The sequence below is a fragment of the Ceratosolen solmsi genome, unplaced genomic scaffold (assembly GCF_000503995.2).
Source record: "Ceratosolen solmsi marchali unplaced genomic scaffold, CerSol_1.0 scaffold1, whole genome shotgun sequence".
Taxonomy (NCBI): Eukaryota; Metazoa; Arthropoda; class Insecta; order Hymenoptera; family Agaonidae; genus Ceratosolen; species Ceratosolen solmsi.
The window spans coordinates 4,412,404-4,438,479 of NW_011948415.1; the positions used below are offsets into that span (position 1 = coordinate 4,412,404).

The 26,076-nt window shown below is 35.7% G+C and overlaps 2 protein-coding genes across 2 annotated transcripts in view; one reads left to right on the plus strand and one right to left on the minus strand.

The window, feature by feature from the left end:
- Nucleotides 1-26,076, plus strand: part of LOC105359013 (rho guanine nucleotide exchange factor 10) — a 135,421-nt gene that overhangs the window by 28,383 nt on the left and 80,962 nt on the right. The gene's annotated exons all lie outside the window — the stretch shown is intronic.
- LOC105368637 (uncharacterized) lies at nucleotides 667-16,792 on the minus strand. Its single transcript, XM_011507698.1, has 5 exons — nucleotides 16,159-16,792; nucleotides 14,230-14,323; nucleotides 4,636-4,738; nucleotides 3,026-3,384; nucleotides 667-1,242 (listed from the first exon to the last, which is right to left on the minus strand). Exons 1-5 carry the CDS (start codon nucleotides 16,196-16,198, stop codon nucleotides 876-878), a joined length of 963 nt encoding a protein of 320 aa, XP_011506000.1. The 5' UTR covers nucleotides 16,199-16,792; the 3' UTR covers nucleotides 667-875.

Genomic DNA, 26,076 nt, shown 5'->3' on the forward strand with positions numbered 1-26,076 from the left:
TATTTTGTTTTTATTTTGTTTTGTTTTGCTTTGGTTTTTTAATCCCTCTCAAAGCAATAAAATCAATTTCAATCATTTAGAATCTATAATCGACAATTGATCTTAAAGATGCTTTATCCATTAATGCCAATTAAGTGCTCGTACAACAACTGAAACTCGTAAGTTTAATTTGATCGTATTGTGCAGGATGTATGCCAAAATTAGATAAGCCATTTTGAAATTTATTCCTCACAATACGTTTAAGTGTATCCTATTAATGTATAAAATTTATCTCGTATATAATTAACCATTATGATGACGCAAATCAAATCAAAGGATAACGTATCAGATTAATTAATTACCACTAAACTTCCTACAGTATATTAGAATGAAATCAATAACAAATAATTAATGAGAGTAGGAACATTATGAGTTCGCAAATATTGAGTGTATATTTAAAGCAGCCGTTATTCACAAAAAAAAAGGCAGCACCGCTTCGTAAAAAGTCATTGAAGAAATAATTTTTATTTCTTTGTATACAACAGTCAAGTACTTCATACAATATATGATTCTCTAATAGCCTTTTTCTCATCGCGCTTCATCCAACTTCAATCCCGCACATCCTGCTAGGACATCGGACTCTGGCCATTAATGGGTAATTCGCCATTCGGGATCGAAAGATGGCTCGATTAATAACTAGTAACCACGTTGGGCGACCGGTAATCAATAACGTAGCGTCCCTTTTCTATATCAAAGTCCTTGTAAAGCGAGGGCACCGAGCTAACCACCGAGCGCGCATGGATGAGTGCCGGGTGTGAGTGATGGGGGTGGGGTTGAGAGAGGAGGTGGGATGTGGAAGGGGGAGAACGAGGAGGCACGAGAGTACTCGACCCTTATCAGCTAACGACGTTCCTGATATCCTCAATGGCCACGAGCATCCTCATGAGTATGCTCCTATTCTCCTCGTCGCGCCTCTTGATGTACTCGAAGAACTCGGCGATCCTCCTTTCAAGCCTGGTCTCGCTCTCCTGGCCGGGCTCTTCGGTATCCCGACCGCGTTTCCTCGGACGATTCCCGTCTCCGGGGCACTCCTCGGAGTCGGGCGAACCGTTAGTCGCTGTCGAGATGGGCTCGAGAGCCGGGAGTTCGGCGCCGCTTCTGCAGATCGGCCTCATCGAGAGCTCGACGGCAGCCGGAAGCCGCGCCAGTAGTTCGACCCCGTCCGCGGGGGCAAGGCGCTTCCTCGTACTCGTCGTCGATCGTCTGCAATCAAACAGCACGAATGATATTTTTAGTTTTTCTTAAAGGAGCCGGAATTGGGAGTGGGCAAGCAGGATTGGGGTTCTCGAGCATAAAGATGCCTGAGGCTCAAAGTGGAACAATATTTATTATGCCAATCCTTCGATTATAGTCGAGGAAAAATTATTTCTACTACAAGAGTACGCGCTCGTGTACGTGTGCGCGTGCGTCGGATTAAAAGCACCGAGTCCTTTCGACGTGGATTATCTCGTCGGCCTTTGCTGACGTTAATCGACGACTTGGCGACTTGACGGTGCGTTGCCTCTATTTATGTTTAATTTTCTCTTTTTGAGAATTGTCGGCGATTTACGTAATAGTTTTTTTTGAATATACCGATTTTCGCTACTTTTGTATTAAAGAAACGTACAGTTTTCTCAAACTATTCGCCATATCTTATTTGATATTTAATATCTTAATATGAAGCTATGGTTTGATCTTTTTTAATACTATATCGATACGAGCAGCGATACGGACTCGATCGTATTAGTGAAATTTTTTTTTTTTTTTTTTTTTTTTTTTTTTTTTTTTTTAATTTATTTTAAATTGGATGGCATTTAGTATTAGCGGGAGCAAGTTTTCAATGAATATTTTTTTTACAATTGTTTTTGCTTTGGAAACTATATATAGTACTATTACCGTCATCGTCATCATCCGACTCTGGTTTATCGAAATAATTGTAGACACAAGCAGTTAATTGCTTGAAAATGTATCAATCCGTAAATTCAAATACAAGTGTCTGTATATATATATATATATATATATATATATATACATATACGTATTTATACGTAAACAGGTATATCTGCATGCATTTGTCATTTGAAAATTTTCGATTTTTCTTCCTTCATCGATATCCTTTTGCTTTTTCATCTATTACTTCAATAGTACAATATTTCCATATTGTTAAAACGACTGAACGTAAAGAATTTAGTCCTTTTGATGGCCATCATACGTCATTGTATAATTTTTCGAAGTTTAGTTGGGAGGTTGGCTTATCGGTAGTTTAATTGTTAACATCGAATCCTATAGAGTTGTGATGACATTCTCACTCTGTTAATTAACAAGAAATGCCACGAACAAAATTGCCAACTTTGATGTCTCACCAATGCTAAGCTTTTGTGTACAGCTAGGAAGGCTTTTAGTTAAATATACAAATAATTGGCCAATAATATAGATTCTTAATGTTGCAGGGCATAGTATTTTGAGGAAAAATCGATAGTTTCATAATGCCGGAGAATTGCATAGAAAGGATATGTGTGTATAGGTGAAATTTATAATATCAATTTTTTGAATTACGAGAATAATTGTAAAACAGTGGGTTCCGATATGCCGATCCTACGTTATTAATTACTTAAAAATCAAATATCTTATAACGTACTGCTCAACTCTATGAATTATTTAGTACGACTACAACATATACATTCAATGATGAAATAAGAATTTAAATCTCGATTATCCTTCTAATCTCTCAGACTTCTTTAAATTCGAATTTCCCGTGCATAGATTACGAAGTATCTAGTACACAGGAGTATCGAATAAAAGATAATAAACTGCAATAGTCAACTTAGAATCTGCAGCATCCATTTCAATAAGAGTCACCATTACTTAATTATCACACGATGAGCAAAGTATTGGATTCGAGAGAGCCATTTATTTGATTCGACTTGGCTCCAGGCTTACCAAATCGATCTCATGGGGTGCGTGCCCCCCTCCCCCTCCCCCGATGAATCGATAAAAGACGCCTCACCTTGTCGTTCTCTCGGAGAAGGAGTCGCTCACAGGACCACGTCTGCGCTCCTGTCTGAGCGGTTGAAGCCTCGGAAGTCCCGGAACTCTTTCGCTTTCGCTGCGCTGATACTCATTGATACCCAGGTGATCGACGCTGGCGCTCTCATCGTTCTCATCGTCTTGAGAAACGGATACGTACAGGAACTCCTGGGGATCAAGGTCTTCGTCGTCAGGAACGTTGTGCTCATCGGTGCAGCTCGCGCGACGCTGTGACGAGGGCAGTCCGAGGTTACCGAGAACCTCGTCGATAGCCGTATAGAAGGGCCAGGATATGTCGTCGGCTCGATTCTTATCTCCGTGCACAGGGTTCTTCAGCTCCTGCAATGGTTTAACTTGGTGAATGCGGCTACGGAGCGAATGGAATTTTCCCGGGGATTACAGATGACTCGTGACACGAGGATCTTTGAGTGAGCTGTCTCGAGGAAATTTAAATGGATTCTTTGCAAGATTTGGGAATATTTATGAATTTGGTGAAGGTATCCTAGCCGAATAATTATAAATGGAGTTATGATTGCGTTTTATTCTAATGCACAATTCCGCTCACTTAATATTTAATCAATGCATTATAATTCGTTTTTAGAATTTCCTTCTTGGCCGATGAATATGCAAGTTCTCGTAGTAAATTGTCCTTGTAAATTGATAAACATACATATTTAACGCAACGTGAAACTCGAGCAAAGGTCTTTTAGATACGTAATTTTCTGTATCAATGGCGGCCCAATCTTCAAGTAACGAACAGATATTAAAATTTTCATTAAAAATTTATATTTATGCTAGTGATATCATTGGAGATTAGCCGATGTTTAATATAGAGGAATTGAATTAAATTTCTTTTTTTTTTTTCATTGACATTGCTTTTATAGGTGATGAAATTCATTTATACGTTAGTTATTATAGATTTGTCTGACAATTGTGATTAGTAGCATAATTAATAACGAGAAAGAGTTATTTTATTTACACTGCATCATAATATATAATAATAATGTTAACGTTAGTACAAAGTTCATCACAATGTTATCATTAGCATTAATAAGTATTTAAGGAATAATGTAAAATCTCCTGAATCTTTAGAAGTAGAATAGTTATGAAACAAAATTGTAAATATTTATTTATCATCTATCATTGGAGCATATGTGTATATGATTATAAATAACTTTATTTAAATAATGACGCTGTTTACTAAAAATAATTACAATACAATTTGAAATCGTTAAATCTTACAATGCGGGAAATTATTTTGATTCGATTATTAGATTGTATTCTGTTTTTCTCAATACGTTATCAGAGGCTATGCGGTAATGATCTGCAGCATATGATTTGTACAATGTAGATATTTTATGACATCTCATTGACATTATAGTGTGTCGAATTTCTTTGGAATGCGTGTATGTATGAATAAATAATTACATATCGATTAATAGTGTTTTATGAATTGAGCCTCTCAATGACGAAGGGATTATTAGATGAAATGCCTTGGCCTTTGATGTGATGAGAGTTCGACTTTACAATCTCAATCTATATACGTATTATTCATACATAGGTATATTTAATTAGAAAGTGTATGCTCACTTTATATTGCTGCAATAAGTTAGACCATTTCTTCTTAAGTACTCGATAGTGAACGTCAGCCATAATGGTTGGAAACTCTTCTCTCATTTGTCGAAGAATATACCTAGTAAAATGGGAAATTTTCAATGATTAATTTACAATTAATAATTTTACACTCCTTGAGATGAAATTTACATAAATACACAACTTTACCCATGAAAAAAAAAACAAAAAAAAAAAAAAACATTTTCGTTCAAATTTTTTAAGAAGAAAATGATAGAAGTTTAAAAGAAAGCGCTACAGTGTTATGTATTATTTTTCGTGTACTTTCTGCACTTTTGTACCTCCAAATAATATGCTGTTTTCAATTAGATCAGGCCCAATCAAGACTCCGAAAAATGCTAACCAAAAAATGATTTAATTAAGTTTAATTTACAAAAATTCACAATATATTGTCTTCTCATATCTCCAATCTTATATTGAAAATATTGAAAATAATGCCTAAAGCAATGGCTTCGTAAAAATTTAAATTGCAATTTTTATGTACGATGTTTCGAAATCTGTTCAATATTTAAATCATTCGAAACTGATAGCGATTCACGATAAGTAGTATTAAAAACTTTACAATTTCGAAAGAAATACTTTGATTTGAAAAGTTTCTTTATAAGAATTCCGTTACACGTGAAGTCCACAATCGCAATTTTACTCATACTTAACGAGGCAGAAAGTTCGGCAATTAAATAATGCATGAATATTATAGTAAAAATTTAATTCACATAATTTAAATAACAAGAAATACGATTAAAATAAAGTTAAGCATGAAATATCCATATCCTATAAATTAATTTTGATACGCTCGATTTACTTCGGGTTATATCAGTCTCTTTATGTTATGCAAGAAACTTTGATAGACGCCAAGTCCGAGTGTAGGTGTAAAGATAGTACAGGCAAAACATTTTATCATGAATCGCATGTGCGCATTAAATATAACATGAGAAAATCATAGTCATCAACAACACAAAAGGCTACGCTTAATGCTTTATTAACATCCGACGTACGAAGCACTGAATTTTTTTTTTTTTTTTTTTTTTTTTTTTTTTTTTTTTGTTTAATACGCCGTTTTGTAAATTCGCCTTACTTTAATATGATTTTAACTCTCTTCCATCTAATTTATACAGATTTATTAGTCAATTTCGAATAATCGCTAAGGTTTATTATTCATATGATTTTTCGATTAAAAGATAATTTCCAACATAATTCATCGACAAACGTTCTCTTATATTTTTAAGAAAACTCGTAATTGATTAATAAATGTATTATGTATCGACTGTGCGTAGTCGCTTATCCTTTTTAAAATCTAAGAGATCTAATCGGCCTGTGAAAGTAAATCGAACATTTATAAAATCAAATACAATATTGACGCGGAAGAGTGCAAAGTCACGTAATTTAACACCAAATTGGTCGGAAGACGGAACATTTGATACGAGGAATTCTCGCACGCGCAAAACACTGTCACATCCTTGAAATTGCATCAACATTGCAAACTTCATGCTTTATGGACCAAAGTTTAGTTCAATATTTGTTTGTGCATTCGCACGTAGCGTTTTCATATGCACTTAAATACACTATAGAAATAGCTTCCGTCATACGTATGCGTCATAATTACAATTCGAGACAAATTTAATCAAGTTTTTACAATTGATATTCGTATGAGTAATAAAAAAAAAACAATAGCAACAACAACAACAACAACAACGATCAAGTAACTTGGACAACTAATGATTAGTTATATAGTTAATTATTTACAGAATTTATATGTTAAGAAAATATTAACCATTAGTGTTTTGAAGAAGAAAAAGTGTTCTTAAAATGTGGTATTTTAATACAAAATTAATTATAATAATTAATAATTAACGAACGATAGCCAAAAGCATGTGCTATTTTAATTTAACGTCGTATCAGTCGAATTATATATATTATATATTATATAAATTAAATAAATATTATATAAAATTCTTTATATGTTCCTGGGCATAGAAGACGATAATTCTACACTCATCCACATCGAAATAGAATCTACTCTCTCTTTTTACACGTAACGCAGTTTCCTAACATCTCTCTACATTTTTCGTGTATTCTATTTCTCTCTCTCTCTCTCTCTCTCTCTCTCACACACACACACACACACACACACTCTCGCTCTCACTCTCTGTCTCTATTCTTACAGGGAAATTTCTATTGAAGGTACATTGCACATTTCGCATGTATATCATGGAAAGCTTTTTCACACCCATTCGGCGCCGTACGCACCTTAAATCCGCAACATTCCCATGCTTATTCTCCGATAACAGTAAAAATTGAAAGTTAAGCGTCTCGAGCAGACAACTTCCATAGCATAATCGTCGGCGACTCCAAATGTCACCTTCGTCCAATATGCCAGGGAGTGGGAATAAGCTCTGAGTGGCAATATGCGCACGAGATACAACGACCTTCCATTGTCGTCATCGTCCATATTTTTGAGGCCTTAGGTAAATCGATTAGCGCTGCTTGCCCATACGTGGACAGATTTGACCAAAAAATTGCGAGAAAGTAGAAATTCGACTCATGCCGGCGTACTATTTCCCAGCGTACTTAAAGTTAAGTACCGCTGCGCCCGCCTTTTGTCCTATACGTATTTATCGCCTCGATTGAATAGTTTTTCATTTCGACATATCTAAATGACCGTTTCTCATTTCTTGTATTGTCAGCGATGAGCTGCGTGCGATATTAGTCACCTGTAATTCCCAAAACAAGGTGCAATTAAACTTTGACACAGAGTGGAAAATTTTTTGCCGTCCTTCCTCCTCTTGAGCACGACTTCGTGAAGTTAAATTAACTTTTGGTGGAATAATACATCGTTACTCATAGGCATTATTGAAGGAAAAGATATTATTGGATTATTCTTGATCTAGATGTTTCTTAATCTTCAATTTCAACTTGGACATGTTGTCAAATTTGAGAATTCACGTCGAGAAAGACAATTTTCTATCTTAACAATACATGTTTCACTCGATTTTGCTTTATAAATTATCATTAGAAATTCTTATGAAGTTGGTAATGATTTGTAATAATTCAAAACATTTGAGTATTTCCTATTTTATCGTTGGCACAAACAATATTCCTTTCTGAAATTGTATTGTTATTCGAACGATTATAAATGTACAATATTTTTTCAGCATAATACATGTTATATTACATATAATAAAATTATATCGTTACCTCTGTATCTACATAAACAATATGCATTTGTTTAAATTGTATTTACGTTGTTTTCTTCATTACTATTTTTCTTTTTCTTATTAGAGATTCTCATTTATAAAGTAACTACGAAAATAATCGAATTTCATTTTATGTGCAATATAAAGTGTTGTTAATAAGCTTCGCGCTCAAAGTCTTGTCATTATCGATATGCAATAAAATCTTGGGTATTCTTCTTGTAAGAGTTATTAAGCAATTATTAAGACTTTAAAGAAAAAAATAATTTTTTACATCATTAGTCGAAGTAAAAAGTTTTTGCTATAAAAAATAATATTACATTAAAATTAGAATTACGTTTATTCGAAAACTTTGCAAAAATTCCACACACTTACAAATACATATATTTATTAATTTGTTTGTTTATGTATATTTTTTTATTCAGTTATTTATACAACAAAGTATTCGTCACTTTTATTAAATGCTCAAATCTATCGTTAAACTATTATTAGGTGAGACAACTTACATGACAAGCTAATGGCATATAGATTAGTTGATTCAAATTCCTAATTGTAATTCAGACTACATTCTTTTAATTGATAATCTAAATAATCTTTCATACATGGGTACACTGAGCTATTATAAGTCAAGAATTTCATAGTAAATATGAAGATTATTATTGGACACGTGATAGGTGACCATAATTGAACAATACAATAGTAATATAATATTGAGTAAACATTTAATTCCATTGATTTTTCTTATACAATTTTTCTATAATCTTATAGATTATGCATTTCATAAATCGTTAGTTGTCATTCCTAACTGGTGTACTTCATTAAAAAACTTTTTATGTATAATAGTTTAATAAAGAAATTTGTTTAATAATATCGATTTAAATAAAATGCACTAATCAAATTGATTACAAATTATTATCACATATAGGAATCAGTAATTCACCATCGGTGTGTCTGATCAGAGCTTTTTTATTTTCAACATTAGAATTACATGTAATTACTGTATACAATATCATCTTCTTTTGTAGTTGAAAAAAAAATATGCGTAATGATTAAGTCTCGTATAAGCATGCGTTTCTTAAATACTTGTTTACACTGTGTTACGATCAATCGGATAAATATTAATATAAATCATGAAAGATTTGATCGATTTAAAAAAATTATTTTTAAAATATCTTATCATTAACGTACTCATTGTGGCAAATATTATTTTAAATTATTCTTTAACTTTTATTAAATTACTAACTCGAATACAATGTTGTTTTTTATTTTCTAATTCACAAGCTAAAATTTCATTGTCCATTAAATAATGTTTCGCAAAGACTAATTATTTTTGAAAGATTATTTTTTGTAATATTATAATGTTAAATAATAATAAGTATGTAGTAAAACTAAGAACATGGAAATAATAAAAGTGTGGTTATAAAGAAATTTTGTATACATAAATTATAGAAATCTATTACATTGAATATATAAAATTTAATTTAAACTTTTAAAACATGAGTTACTTCAATTTAATTGTAAAAATTATTAATTCATGCAACTTTAAATAGAATTTAAAATTTACTGAAAATATTTCAATTTATGGTTTAATATTTCAAATTCAAATTTGAAATTATTTTACATAAAAATTTTTCGATTTCCTTTACATGCCTACCATTAAAATAATTCTATATTAAATAAAAATATAATCATATTTAGTAACTCTCGTAAAAGTAATAATCAATTAAATATATATATATATATATATATAATGTACATAATATTATTTAAATTATGAGTTTATGCTTTTTAAATTGAAACTTTTTTAAAAAATATTTTTTATTTATTGTGTATCGTTGCAATTGAAATGAAAATTGAGTTTTCGGCGAAAAAGATAACAAATATTGCATTTGTTCTTTATATTTCCTTTAGTTTATAGTGATTATTTATTTTTAATGATATGGCATTGTCATGTCGGTAAAAAAGAAAATTCAACGGTAGTGTAAAATTAAATTTGTAAAACTCGAGAATGTAAAGTACAAAATTTCTACATCGCCAACATTGCAAGACTGTTTGACAAAATGCATTATTAATCTATAATTTAATATTCGTAATTTACAAGAATGTAACGTTTATCTAATTTTACATTCAATATTATATTAATAAAAGCGATGAAACTATGATATAATTTATATAAGGTTATGTATTTAATTTTATTTAGAAATTTTAGATAATTGACATTGAAACAATGAGTAACGGAAATTATATAATTGCTATTCTACATTTAAAAATAAATTAAAATATAAAAATTTTATTTAAATTGAAAAACATTGTAGAGTTTCAAATAAGACGCGCGCCCGTATAAAATTGAGTTTATATTAAATAGAAATTACAGGCTCATTTATAATCATAAAATTGTATACAATTTTGATGTATGAAAATGATGAAGTTTAATCTAATGAAAGAGAAATGTTATTATCCTTGAGATTATCATTGATTAGGCTATTCGTAATATATTCAGAAATGATATAATATCCTACATTTCAATTTACGTAACTAATACCATGATTTTTATATTAATTCTAAATACAAAATAATGCTTCTTGCACCCGATGATGTATAACTAAATGCATGAACTTTCACCTTTTACATCAGACCATTTAATAAATGATTCATATGCACATATGTTAAAAATAAAAATTATAATGGACTTTATTAAGGACTTTAGAACAAATGACTGACTTCTTAATACAATGGAAGTAGGAAAAATATTTTTGGTTAAAAAATATAGTCAAACCCTATTGTACGAAGTATAAATTTTATAAATACTTTTATCTTCATAAATAATAAAATATATGTACATCATTTTATGTGAAAGCCAAGATGTTCTTATCCGTCTATTATTTTCACGAGTAATTAATGTTATTATTGTGTTGATAATATGAAAACTTAATACATAATAATGAATAATCGATCGATCGCTTAAGTAATAAAATATTTAAGAGTACATTTTTATGAATGTATGTGTTGTTAATTATCGTTATATAATTTTTAGCAATCTTTTTTTATTAAACAATTTTTCCAATACTATATCCGAGACTATAATCTTCAGTAGTAGGGATTCATATCACAACACTCACAATTTATAGTAGACCAAAGTAATATTCGATCATGTAATATCATAAGTAGAGGATGCGAAAATTACGCCAAAATACCTATATTCCTTCACATTGTATTAAAAAAAAAAAAAAAAAAAAAAAAAAAAAAAAAAAATGACTTCTGTATAAATACGATCATAAAATGCATTCGTGTTATTATAATTATAATGTGATTTTACAGTCATAACGGTTTGTAGTAATAAACATCATTTGCAATGTTGGGTAAAAACAGTAAAAGCTGCTTCGAAAAAAAGACTATTTATTTAAGGATTAATTTTGTATAAAATTTATTGCAAAATGAAACGTTGAATGCAAATGTAAGAGTGTAAATATATATATATATATATATATATAAGTGCATTAAACATCATTTTAAAATGTAATCTTTAAATATTATTATTTAAATACATTGAAATGTTGTTTTTTGCAGTAAATCCTATAATATACATCATAATGTATTCAATTCATAATCCGCAATATTGAATTATATTTAGAATTAAATAAGTTTTGACTAATTTGGATTGTTTATTTTATAAATAATTTATTAAATCGCTAAAAGGCCAATATTTATTATTTATATTAAAGTTGTATATTCTTAGATAGTATAAGTATTATATTTTAAAATGTATATCTAAGTAGAATGAAAACTTTTGCACTTTACATACTAAAAGAAGTTTATAATATTATTAAAAGCTTAGATAATACCAGATTATCATCAGTTGTTATTGTTTTGTTATTGTACGTAACAAAAATATTAAATTGTTTTATCTGGAATTTACTATAATTTAAATATGTTTATCGATCGGTATCTTTATCTTATTTATATTAAACATAAATTCAAATTTTTTTTCATGAATTTGTCATTTTTTTTTTAATGAAAATGTAATAAATATAAATTAATTGTTTACATTATTATTGAGATTAAAAAAATTAATTTTAAGTTTTAAAACTTAAGACAAGTGCATTATCAGGGACAGTTTCTTGTTGTTTTTTTTTAGATTTTCATTAATAATTCTCAAAATTCATCCTGCTCCCAGATCAATAATACGAATTAATAATAATTACTTATTTATATTGGACCTCAACTTTTACTAATTTTTAAACTTTATTGAAATGAAAAAGTTTTAATGGCTTCGAGATTTCATTCCATTATTTTACGATTATAAAGCCTTGTACCTACGAATATGTATCAACAAAGCGTTAAGTTATGCCTTAATCCCAGTTCCAATTACAAAATAGAAACATATTACAATCTCTTATAAAAACAAAAGTAAAATAAACTATATCGAAATTATACAATAATAAATTTCTAATAAATTTATTATGCACTAGTCACGCCTGTGTATGTAAATTGTAAATCACATTTACAAGCAACATACTTTTTTTCTATACTTATAAAAAATCGTTAAAATCGCATGTTTTCATGGAGCTTTGATAACATTTATTAATTAATATAGACGGCAGTTTCGCACTGAAATGGCTACAGATCTTTTAAAATGTAAATTATAAATTTGATCAAGCTTTTTCAACTACATTAAAGTGAAATTAGAGTGTAAATCAACAAGGCATTTAATGTGCAGTTAAAACGCTACTCGTGAACTGTTTGATGAGGGCCGATTATTGGCTGATCATTACTTTTTTCCAAATGAAGTGCATTACAATCTTACAATATTTATTCTATAATATTTATAATTGGAAATTCCAGTTTGATTTTTCTCGTGGTATCGAAAGCTGTTAATTAGATGGACTTTTACGTAGCATTTATTCAATTTTATTTTCCTTTAATATACGTACATCCTTTCTTTCTGTCTTTTTTTTTGTTTTATGAATATGATGATATTTAAATAAAGAATACGTAATTCAATATTTACAATAATAATAAAAAAAACAAAAAAACGTATGCGCATGTACAGATGGCCAGCTATTTTTATTGATCTGATTGATTGAGAAGTGAAATTTCAATAATTATATAAGTAAATTATTGAGTGATTATAATTATCATATTCATTATATTTTCAGTACTATTATTTTCAAAAATTTTACAACATGAATTGTCTATTATTTTTAGTTAACATAAATAATAAAAGCGTTTCGTTTATTGTCCAAGTAAAGTGTATGACCTTATATTTGTTAATGTTATTCATTTCATTATTTAAGTCAAGGCTCGCATGTATAATAATACTAATCAGCATATTTTTTAACTAGAATAATCGCTGCCTCCGATGTTTAAACTTAAATTTAATTAGATAAAATGTATGCGTAAGTATGTTGCTTGCGTGCATTTATATAAACCCAGCACGTGTTTATGAAAAAAAATATTTACAATGTTTCTTCTGTTTTAAGTACTTGTCATAATATGCTTAAATAATATACTTAATTATTATATTATATAATGTATTATTATGTATTATATGGCATTGCCATATATACCAAATACAAGAATGTATTATTGTAAAAAAATATTTTAATAAATTTGCAACCATACAGAAGACATAAAAAAAAAAAAAAAAAAAAAAAAAAAAGGATAGGAATGTATTACGAATAACTTATCACGTTTCAATATAGAGTATTATCAATTTGATTTAAAAATTTGTTATAAATCAGTTGCTCCTTTCACTTGTAATATTAATTATTATTTTCGATGAATATAGCATACAAAAATAATTCAGATATTTACATGGGATTTTTTTTTTTTTTTTTTTTTTTTTTTTTTTAACCAATAAACTACAAGCTCCTGAAATGAAAATGTATTGTTATTTTAAAAGTGGTTATGAAAATAGAATGCATACACACTGTGAAAATTGCAGATAAGAAGTATGGAAATAAATTTTGATTACAAGAACGAGAAAATCATTATAATGGTTTTTTACTTTATAACTTTTCACTGCGCATAAGTTTTTTAATGAAATGGATCTAATGGTCTGCGATATATTTAAATCTAAAGATATAATATTATATGTTCTGTCTAATTCTAGAGTGCAGTCATAAATTTTGAATAATTATAACGAGCATTAATCCAGAATGCTGGATATCCGTAAAGTGAATTTAATGTTTTTTAACGTTGGTGCGGGGGACGAGGGGACGAGGGGCGAGGGGGGAGGGGGGAGGGGGTGTTAGAGGGTAAGAAGGAGCCTTATTTGCCGACACATCTCGAGTTACGCTTTTCATTTCAAAGAGCGTTATTTTATTATTTTATGGTGCATGGGCCCGTAATTTATACTCACTCCCATCCAACCTGGGCCGAATACTTCCGTCCCGTGAACATCTTGCCGTGCTCCTTCCTCAGCTGGATGAACCGGCAGGTGAGATTTTCTGTCCCTGTAAAGGAAAAAAGACGCGGCCGAGAGTTAGCGTTGTGCTCGAGATACCGGAGACTCTCTCGAGGTCGCCCCCAATGCGGATATAATGGACGGATGTTGGAGGTTTCTTTTTGTTGCGCCTGACAACAACGCGTGCCTTTAAGTAAAAGTGTGAACGTTGTTTCGGATTTTGTGCGATCGCACGGGCTAATAACATCCCGTTCCGTCCTATCCTTCCGCCCATCTTCACCGCCTCCCTCTCCACCCACGCCCCCGTTCGCCAATCAAAAATTAATATATACGCGCGTAAACACACGCTCGTAATCGCCGGATAAATTGGCTGCCGATTATCCTTGGGCTTAGTTATTTCCTTATCCCTCGCGATCTTTATAAATTGTCCACGATGCCTTAAAAGTAATAATCGCTTAAATTGTAGTAGCGTCGATTAATCAGCCACATGTGCATTTAATGAGCAAGACCATTAGAGGGTCCGATTGTACTGCAGATTATCCATATCATAAATCAATGAAAAATATTAAAGCTGCGTAACTTTACTTAACGACTTTTGTCAAACATTACACTCGCCATCGAGGAATTACATAACTTCGTTAACATTTTAATCTGGCAGTGCAAATACGGCATTACCATTACGTTTCAAAACACTTGCGCGGACTTGTGTTTCACACAACGTCTGTCTTTTTATTTTTCTTTTTTTCTTTTTATTGAATTCGATCGAGCGAACAATAGGCATTTGGAGGCTGACGACAGGCTCTTTACATCATTACGGACGCGAGGCCCGCGTTATTTGCGAATATCTGCTCTAGCTGCCTTCTTCCCCCAGCTCAAGAGCGATTGATGATCGCGTTGACAGCAAAAAAAAAACTGTTTTACCGCGGGAGCAGCGATCGTTCGATTGTCATTCGAGCAGATGATAGAGCAGCAGCCAAGCCGGAACGCTATAGCTTTACGGCTAAAAAGAAGGCCTCAGGGCCAAAACAACAAAATTCTTCATATAAAATTAAAGTAGCGCAGACGGGAAACGAGCGATAAGAAACTGATAAGCGCCATGATAAATAAACAGCATCGAGCGACGCTTGCCACGACGACTACGACTACGACGACGACTACGATGACGACTACGACGACGACTACGACGACTACGACGACTACGACGACGACGACGACTACGACGACGACTACGACGACGACTACGACGACGACTACGACGACGACTACGACGACGACTACGACGACGACTACGACGACGACTACGACGACGACTACGACGACGACTACGACGACGACTACGACGACGACTACGACGACGACTACGACGACGACTACGACGACGACTACGACGACGACTACGACGACGACTACGACGACGACTACGACGACGACTACGACGACGACTACGACGACGACTACGACGACGACTACGACGACGACTGGACAACGTGACGAGACGACTATGACAACGTGGACAACGTGACGACGACGACGACGACGACGACGACTACGACGACTACGACGACGACTACGACGACGACTATGACAACGTGGACAACGTGACGAGGATAGTAGCTATAGTGAGAGCGACGATGGCTACATAAGCCCGACGGGGATAGCCGAAGCGTGAAATATTCGCGTCGCGAGAGCGAAAAACGGAGGAAAAGCGAATAGCGAACGGTGAGGAAAAAATGGCGCCATAAAGTCTAGGGCACGTAGACGCGGATAGCGGCCCCGAGGCACTCGTGTTCGCGAATAGAAGTGGAGATGGAGGATGGCCGAAGGCGTGGGCAGGGCCGGCGGGAGGGGGATGAGGGAGATGCCCGACGGCGCCCAGGAACTCACATCGAAATTTGGCGTGGTGGTATACGTGGCTGCTCGTCATACTGCTGCTGCCGCCTGATGATCGGCTCCTCCTCCTCCTCCGCCGCCGCCGCTGCTGCTGCCGCTGCCACCGCCGTCACCGCCGCCACCACCACCGTCCTCGTCTTACTCCGCGGGTCAGTGCCAGTCGGTCGAGCGGCCCCCGGGCGAAGCCTTATCATGTTCGGCGAGAGCCCTGATGCGCACTGAAATCTAGACCCCGTTACACGGGCTCTCGCTCCCTGGTTTTTGGACCCCTCTGCCAGAGACTCGATCGCTTCTGCCTCCGCCGCCGCCGCCGCCGCCACCGCCACCGCCATCGCCACAGTCATCGCCACCGCCACCGCCGCTGCTGCCGCTGCCGCTGTCGCTGCAAGCTGCAAAAACTGCAACCGCTGCGGAGAGCGTGCGAGGCGACCTCGGGCGGCTGCTCGTGGAATAGAGACTCGGAGAGGAGCAGCGTCTTCGGGAGAGTGATCGCCAGTCGGTAAGGCGAGACACTACGGTCTCGATCGTTCCGGGGTTCCTTCACGCTTTGGCCTTGAGCCGCTGCTACGAATCGTATATCCGGCCGAGCGCTGCCGAGACGAATATTTTTTTTTTTTTTTTTTTTTTTTTTTTTTTTTTTTATATATATACATTTATTTCCAACGCCTCGCCTCGGACGTTGGCTGCAATTCCCAGGTGAAATAATTGAAATTAGGATGAGAGTCCTAGCAGGAGGGTCATACCCTGCCGTGGCTGACTAAAGCGTGTCGCAAGTCCTTTCTTTCATCGGGTTACATATTGTCGCTGTCGCTGTTGCTGTTGCTGTTGCTGTAGGCTGTTGCTGTTGCTGCAGGCTGAAGTAGGAACGTCTGGCAAATTAATTGTGGAGAATGAAACTCAACGCAGCACTTGGGCGAGGCAGAAAAAAAAGAAGACGATAGGCCGATATTGTTACGAGCGGGAGATCGCGTTTCCCGGCGCAGGCAAATTGTAATAATTTTTCGAAATTGTAATAATTTGGAAAAATATCTAGTGCCGCTTAATGCCTAATGAAAATGAAAAAGTAAGAGCAGCTAGGAGAGATTGAAAGCAATGGCGAGTTACATCGGACTCTCGCGTTAGCCGGCATTGAGCCCGGCGCGCGCTAAACGTGTGAACTTCCGAAGCGCATCGAGTTTCTTTGGAGAAAACAAATGGCCCTTGTGTTAGTGTGAATGTGGACAATAGAAACTTGCATCGATCGTTTTTGTGCCTGTAGAGTTTAGGTTACCGCAAAATCATTCTTGTTGAAGGCCGCGATTGAATTTTAGCTTCACACAGTTTACGCGATGAAAATCGTCCTTTGGTTTTGAGTGGCCTTAAATAGTTTTATAAGCGATAATTCATCAGCAACTAGTTAAACGTAATGCGGCAAATGCGCATTTTACAGGCCTATTTTAGCAAAGTGACTTGACAGTTATTGCGCGCTAAAGCATAGAAATTGTAGTTGAAATAAAAATCGAAGGATCTCATAATGGAACTCGTAAGGAAGTCTTTGCTTTTGAATTAAAGATGGCTAATGCTGGGATGTTGGTCAAGCAAATTGCATTTCCAGCTGAAGGCCAAGGGAATGGAGCGGCCCGCGCATTTCCTCGCCATAACTAATTCCCTTAGCTACTCGTACGCAACATACGCTGATTGTTCTACTTTAATAATTTATAATGAAAAAATAATGGCTACGCAAGGATTTTTGTTTTTATGTCGTTCTAATTTTACACATATTCTTGTTAATACGCATACTTGATAAATGTTAGGGGCACTTAGGTACGAGTACATTAAACAATAATTCCTCAATGTCGATATTAATGTTTGGATTTAAAGAGTCAGTCGCTAATTGTATTATATATTACCCGCGCAAGGATGCAGCGCTTAAGATTAAAATAACATTAAATTAATATAATTATTTCAACAGGTGAATGCAAAAAATGTAATAAAATATATGATAAAATTGTTTAATGCCCCGGGATTACGTCCTATGAGCTTTAACCACGAGTATTGGCCAATAATAATACGCTATGTGGATATCTTATGTCATTTGCTAAAAAGACTAAAAGATTTATGAAAGAAGTATTCGTGGAAATTGCAAATGAATGCTACACTATTTCACGCGTCAATGATTGTTTGAGTTTTTTTTTTTTTTTTTTGACAAAAAATAACATCCCAATAATACCATAAACAGCACTACGACGTTCATCGGATTTGGCCTCACATAGCTTCATTCCAAGAACAAAGAAACCTTTAGAAGGACAATGATTTGGAGATGCTGAAAACATTTAGGAAAAGAGAATTGGTGTGTGAAACTCAAACTATTTCACAAACTACTTTTTATTTTGAAAACTGAGAGAAAATATTATAGTCACGTATTTTAAATGATGTTTTTTTTTTTTTTACTTCAATAACAATATGAATCTTTGCATATCTAAACGCTCGTTATTGCGTGTGCGTGTATACGTGTATATGCTTATGCAGGTACGCATGGATGTGTTTATACAGATGTATAGATACGTAGAGAAATAAATATAGAGATAAATGGTTGAAACTTGAGGATAATATGGTACAGAGTTTCCTCGCCATACCGAGTCGAATATTAAATGCCAACAATACTGCCATTAAACGCATATTCTGCGAGGTTATTTTATTTTACGGACACGTTAAACGTATCGAATGTTTCGAATGTTTCGACAAAGCAGGGCCACCGAGTTCGTACTGTTACTTTCGTGAAACAAAACGAAATGTGTTTGAAGTGCGCGGAGCCAGACTCCAGGTAAGCAGGGTCAGGTTAGCCTGAGTCTGGGAGCGCACCTGAATGCGTAGCTCCTGATTTTCTCAGAATTTCTCTTTTCCGTAGTTCAGTCGCTCTTTATAAGCTGTACGTGCGCGCGTATGTGTGTGCGTGTGTGCGTGTGTGCGTGTGTGTGTGTAGAGAGAGAGAGAGAGAGAGAGAGAGAGAGAGAGAGAGAGAGCCTGGGTCTTGCCGAAGTTGAAAACCTCGGTGGGCATTGTTGTATCCGGTCGAATGTTGCCAAGCGATTTTCTCTTTTCATCAGCGCTCGGCAAGGGCTGCGTTGCTTTCCGGGAAATTAAGCTTGCGACAGCCGTGGACCGCCCTTGTGCCTGAATTTGAAATTTATCGCGGTAAGGCAATCGTGAAAGCGCAGTAAACTACTTTCCGTGCGCCAGAATCAAATTCCATTTCACACGCGGGAGGGATTATCGAATTACGCAGTAATTCACTGACTTTCCACGGCCTTACGAACTCTTACCTACTTTACGATATAAGTGCTTATTATTATTCGTGTGCTTGTCGGGACGTTTATAGAAGAGAGTCTAATTTACGTTGGAAAATACGAAATCACCGAGCGGAATTCATTTATGAAAACTATTGCCAACCGAAAGTGTAATAAGCTTGAGATTTATGGGGGGGGGGGATGTATTCCAAGTACTAAGTTGAATTAAACGTACAATGTGACTGTATAAGTAAGCAGGCTACAATCATATTCACTAATGGATATTGACGCGCATGTTTGATTTATGTGTAATAAGCATACGATGTGTATATTATATGAGATAATTGGTCGATTAATCATTTTAAACTTTTCGAACAACTGCGCGAAACTTGCGGACCTCTTGCGCATAAAATCTCAACAGACTCGTTTAGAGACAACTTAATGGCAGTATAGTGTAGAGGAGATATTAATTTACGATAAGATGGCCTGCATATGCAGTGTAATTGAACACTCGTCTTTATTATAGGTTCTTCGACATCTTCGAAATTCGGAATAAAGCGCGGTAAAGCACTGTCGTCATTTGTCAAACATTAGAGTTTGAATGGTAAGGGTCAATTTTCAAATTTCATCTCAATTAATATCAGTTAATATTGAGAGGGCGCAAAACTCGTATCATCATACGTAAGAAATGCATGTGGAACTTTCTTTTGCGTTTCATTTCATTTCATTTCAATTTACAGCGATAAATAGAGCGACGATTGAAATTGAAATATCACATTTTTAATAGGAGTAGAAGATGGTTAGACACATTATACAAAAATTATTCAAAGTCTAAAATTATTTATGTTTCATTGCATTTTAATCAGCTGGCATCAAAGACAAATATGTAATTTTGCAATTTGTTATATCGTAGATTATGGAAGAATATTCGTAAAGTAATTTCATGGCTCTTAGCATGAATATAATATGCAGTAGGTTAACTTGCTTGACTCGCTAATTCTCTTCTTTCATTTTCATTTACATATGCCATTGTATAAATAGCTAAGATTTGAAATGTTTATTTTAAGGAATTAATATATCCGTAAGTTTTATTTGAAAATGTAAAGTATTATATGTGCACTATTAACCGTCGAATCAATAAATATCGTTATTGATTATCGTCCATTAGAATTTTACTCTCAATGAATAAGCACTTCAATTGCATTAAGGCGCTCGAGTCTTGGAAAAGAAAGGTAATGGATAATTCATATTAATATCAAATTATTATATAAAAATCTTAAGAGGTGTACATAGAAAATTCTTTTTTATTTTTCAATTGTATATGATTATAGCTAATTGTGATTTAGTCCAGACATCGACCAGCGCAAAGACGTGAGATAATTCATTTGAAACGATGATTTACTCCGGTAATTGATCCGCAATGGTATCAAACTTGCCCATGCCATCACAAGTATTGCAAACAATTAGATTTGAAAGTTGTGTTATTATACAAAATCGTATCATTAAAAACGAAAGCATTTGGACAATGGCAATTTGTTTTAATGAAACAACACCACCTCGGGTCAAGAATAATATGGTTTTTCAAATTCCAATAATTTTCAAAAAATTTAATTTTTTCCAATAGAGGGGAAATTCGATCGAGACGCGCTTATGGTATCCTTCGAATATATTGAAATGAATCGATGTTACCATTCGGTTACATTGCTCGGCTGATAGATGCGTGTGACTTTCACCCGAGCCTCTGATAAGACTTTATCATCCTCTCGCACTCGAGGCATTCAGCACGGTGTAAAGGTGTAAAAAGGGTGTAAAGTGTATCGGATAACATCTCACTTGCTCGTTCGTCCCACCTTCTAAAATTCACGTATTTCACTTGCTGACCTCCTTCGACGCGAACAAAATTAGCTCGTCCAAGTGGACTAGCGCAAGATCCAGTGCAGAGGCGTTATAGATAGGCGTTAGTCCTTCCCTTCACCCCACCCCAACCACCCTCCACCCACCCCCGCAAAGACAAGCAGGGCCAATATAAACAAAGACACCAGTCGTGGGTCGGCCCGCCTACCCTGATCAATAGATTCGAACGACTGGTGGTCGATAAAACCTGAGGGAGGGGCCATTGTACTATTAGTCTGGCTTTAGGTATGTCAAAGAAAGTCAGCGTCGACCGGGGGAACGGACGAGCGGCAAAAGTACAACGGCCACGCGTTACGGCAAGTTCAGCCGAGCCGCAAACCTCGATATCTTCCGGCCCGTGTGTTGTATCTTTATCGACCTCGTCGATCGCCTCATTCTTGTCCCTCGCACTTACATTACAGCCCAAATTGCGCTCGTGCCTTACTCGAGCTCGCGACGACAAGAAAGACGACGACGAGGACGACGACGACAACGACGATGACTTTTTCGTCCCTCACGCGTTCAGCGTTGTGAGACACGACAAATGGCTCGTGCAGACTTTTCGTTTAATTGACAGGGCTGGGTGAAGGTGGGAGACGGTCGTTATGCCGTCTGGGAGGAATCCGGGTTGCGGATTATGGTGAAGGAATCGTAGCGACCGTCCGCTCGATCGATGTGCTTTTATTTCGACGTAAGGACGACTCGGCGAAACAAACTTCGCTCCCCTGGTTTCGCGTCAGACTCTCCTACGCTCACGGATATTCGTTGATTCGGAAATTCTCATTATCTTAGATTAATCGGTACTTGAACGACATATAAAATTACTCTTCTGCATTACTTGGTCGTGGGCTATTAAATTGACTTCTTGAAATGTCAATAAAAGCGGCTTGGGCAACAATCGATAAAATATTAGTGAAAACGCTTTAAGACTATTAATCGAAAAATAGAAATTCCGAAAATACTTCCGAATCGTATCGCATTCGTCACTTATCGTGCATTGACCGCGAGCCCCGTGGCGGTGTAAAAAAAGCCAAAAATATAAGTTCTTTTATAGAAGAGTGTGTATAGATGAGTATGAGTGTGCTTTGAAACTTGTACACGAAAGAAATATCGAGTAAATAACTAGTATTCTGGACTGAGTATTATTTTCCTTTCGAGTAAACCTTTGGAGGTCGTGGAGGCAACGAACTAAGCCACACGTAAAAGAATCGTAATACCTTCTCTTTCTATCTCTCACGCACACGCGGCATACCACACAGACGCTCGCACCCACCCACTCACTCGTTCTCTCTCTCTCTCTCTCTCTCTCTCTCTCTCTCTCTCTTTCTGTATATACGCGCGCCCGCGTCCGCGCACACACACAAACAAACAAACAAACAAACAAACACTAAAAAACACACTTACATAAATACCACACATACCATACATACCATACATGCATATTTCTCTCGCACACAAATTTAGATGTACTAATCCTTTTTGTCTCCCCGTAATATTATTCTCCCATTCTTCATATATCTATCCTGTGTATCTATGTATCACGTGGACATTATTCGTGTCGTTCGTGTTATTTATTGTCCTATCGAATACTTGCCTCTTTTACTGGCTATTTTTTTCTTTTTCGTCTCCTCTATGCAAAGAGACTTTCAAACTCAGGAGATATGTACATGAATTTGCTCGTCTTGTTCTCATTTTCATTAAATGTCACGTCTCGATTTGTAGATAATGTTAATGTCATTGACTTCCTCTGATGAGAATATATCGAGATATTACCACCTTAGTCTAATGTTTCTCTAATAATTGCGTTGCCCGCAATAGTTTAATGGAGAGGAAAGAATGATGAAATAGCGTTTAACAAGAGCATCGGGAATATTATTTAATTCATCACAAGTGCATTGTAAAAAAAAAAAAACAACATTTTATCCCATACGTATTTAATTGCTTATCCTAATATTTCAACTGCATTTATCAATATATTATTTATTATAATTGAACTTATAACATTATATTGGCAAGGTGAATTTATATCGCTCTAACCCTTATAAAAAAATATTAGGCATTTTATTTGTTGGAAAAACAGGTTTTGCCCATTATTTGCATAACGTCGAAAATCTACCATCAAGAGAATCACATTTATAATGTATTATTTATTCAGACTTGTGACGAGTTCAAGTATTAAATCTCTTTCAAATAACAAATGAAGTAGTTGAGACCACAAAGAAAAGAGCAAATTTGAATTTTTATGGCTTTCTACGAACACAATTCTCAAAACCTACCAAATAAAAATTTAGTAAAATTGCAATTTTAAATACGGCAATAACGACAAACGAATAAAGAAAAATGTGTCTGAATAAATGGTCAAACATCTTAAATAAAGATAATATCGAATTTTAAAATTACTAATCGAGAAATAAAATTTTCATCAAACTTCTAGCAAACATATTTAGAGATTTTCCTTTCTCGATTTAAGGCAAGAAATGAAAGTTTTAATTTCATTAATTGATTACTCTTTATCCATTTAATATCTTAATGTAACTTATTTTTTGTTATTTTGTTTGTTAAAGGTGAGTCACGGCAACTATCGCTTACATCATTTTGCCCAAGTAAGTTTACATACATAACGTAATTACTGATTCACAAATTATTTAATCGACAATTAATAATTACACCAACGTATAATTCAGGCCTTAAAACTTTCAGAGATAACCAAGAGATAATTATAAATAAATATTACACTCCATTTAACACTTTCGATTTATAAGATGCTTACGATGAAAATAGGAGTGTTCTACAAAATGTCATTCGACTTGTTTTTATTAATTTTATTCAATAGATTTATTCAATTGTCATATTAACTCTTTTGCATTGTTTATCGATGCTCGATAAACAATTGCAGCACATCCAACAATGCGTAGATGATTAACGGCTACATATCCTTAATTGATTACAAATTTAAATTATATAATTCCATTAAAAATATATCACGATTACCCATTAAATTATTATTATTGCCGTGTATTTATGATAATCAATTTATTGCTAATAATTCCTCGCGAAGCGCAATAATAATGTTTCAGTTACGGTGACAAAACGCTGCGAGAGAGTAAATCCTTTGACAATAAACGAGATTTCCGTTCCAAGCGAGCAATTCTTCTCTTTTAGAATAATATTTTTCTTGCCAACGAAATTCCTGTCCTGTAGACATCAATATTAAAATAAATGTCGAAATAGATGAGTTACTTTGTATATCTATTAATAGCCGTGGCGCGAGCCGAAAGAAAAGCGAAATGAAGCAGCCAGCAATTTTTAACGATGTGCACGTCGTACGTATCATTTTTCTCGAGCGTCGTCTTAATTAGAATTAAAGGCGCTGGGAAAATTTACACCCTCGCGACTCATTTTTGGATTTCCTCGGCGCGACAGCCTAGCGCTGTCGTTAAATTTCCAGGCTGCGTCACCCCGTTCTGCGTTGCATCCGTTCTGCCGGACCCCTGCCCCTCCCGTGCGCATCCCCCCCCCTCCACCGCACCCATCATCCCAACCTCATCCTCGTCTTCTTTCTCCCGACCTCATCACTCGCTCTCTCTCTCCCTCCCCCGCTGAGTAACAACTGCGTCGCACTTGCCTCGCTCGTTTTTCTTTCGACTCCGCCCTGACCCCGCAGCCCGTAGGCCGCCGTCGCTCACGTCTCTTTCCATTTTTGCTTTCTCCGTGTCGGAGATTGAAATCTCATAAAAGGGAAAATCCTGGGTATCGTAGAGGATGCCGTAGCAAAGCACCAAGTCTTTCCTTCCGAATGCGTGAAGAAAGAAAGTGGAAAAAGGTAGGCTAAGATTCTTGGCTCGGGTCTTACGCTTACACTTGCGCTTATCATCGGGACACGACACCCGTGACACCCGCGACAACGTCAACAAGGGATTTGGCGTCGTCTCGCCTCGCGTAATTCGATAAACGTGGCTCGAGGAATCGCTCCTGCGAATCTCGGCTGGTGCGCGACGACAGCTTGCGCGAAGGTCCTGCTCCGGGCGAGTGGCCGTGGAACGGCAACCAACAGCTGTTTCGCACAGAGGAGAGGAGAACCTTGGCCCTTGGGACGAACAATGGCCGAGGAAAATCGAGTCCCATCCGCATTCCCGCTCGGGCCCGCTCGCATCGTACCCTTGTCCAGTGGGTCCGCCGGTGGAGCACCACTGGCCCTCGGCGGAGCGGCCCATTGTGCGCAGACTCCGTTGCGCCCGACACGAAAAAAAAAACCCTCCCGAGCAAGTCTCCCCACTCCTCGGTGGCCCTTTATTTACTTGCGTGCGTAAATAAAGGCGAGTGCGTCGGCGGCTACTCGGCCGGCCTCCGTTTGTTTTCCGACCGACTCCAACTCCTTTCCCGCCGAGGTGCGTCTCGATCGTCGTCCACGAGATCGAACAAGCGAAAATACGCCCGAGGGTCCGTTCCCCGCTGTCTCTGTCGTGGCTTTCCCCCACACCACCTCCCCTCGAGTCGCACCATCTTCCACGTCTTGCCCGCACCGTCCGCAACTCGCCGTGCTATCCCTCTTTCACTGTCTGTCTGTTGCTCCTGAAAAGATAGAAGGGGCAGGGGTAAACGAACGAACGAACGAACGAACGAAAGAACGATAGAACGAAAGAACGAAAGAACGAAAGAACAAACAAACGAACAAACGAACGGACGGACGAAAGAACGAAAGAACGAACGAACGAAAGAACAACTGTTGAAAGAGAGAAAGGGGGGGGGGGGC

Bases quoted from the DNA above. Each gene is read 5' to 3' on its own strand.
- LOC105368637 (XM_011507698.1), bottom strand. From the start codon at position 16,198: ATGACGAGCAGCCACGTATACCACCACGCCAAATTTCGAT. The intron at 14,324-16,158 runs GTGAGTTCCTGG...TTTCCTTTACAG, and splicing joins CCACCACGCCAAATTTCGAT to GGACAGAAAATCTCACCTGC. The intron at 3,385-4,635 runs GTGAGCATACAC...AAACCATTGCAG, and splicing joins ACTTATTGCAGCAATATAAA to GAGCTGAAGAACCCTGTGCA.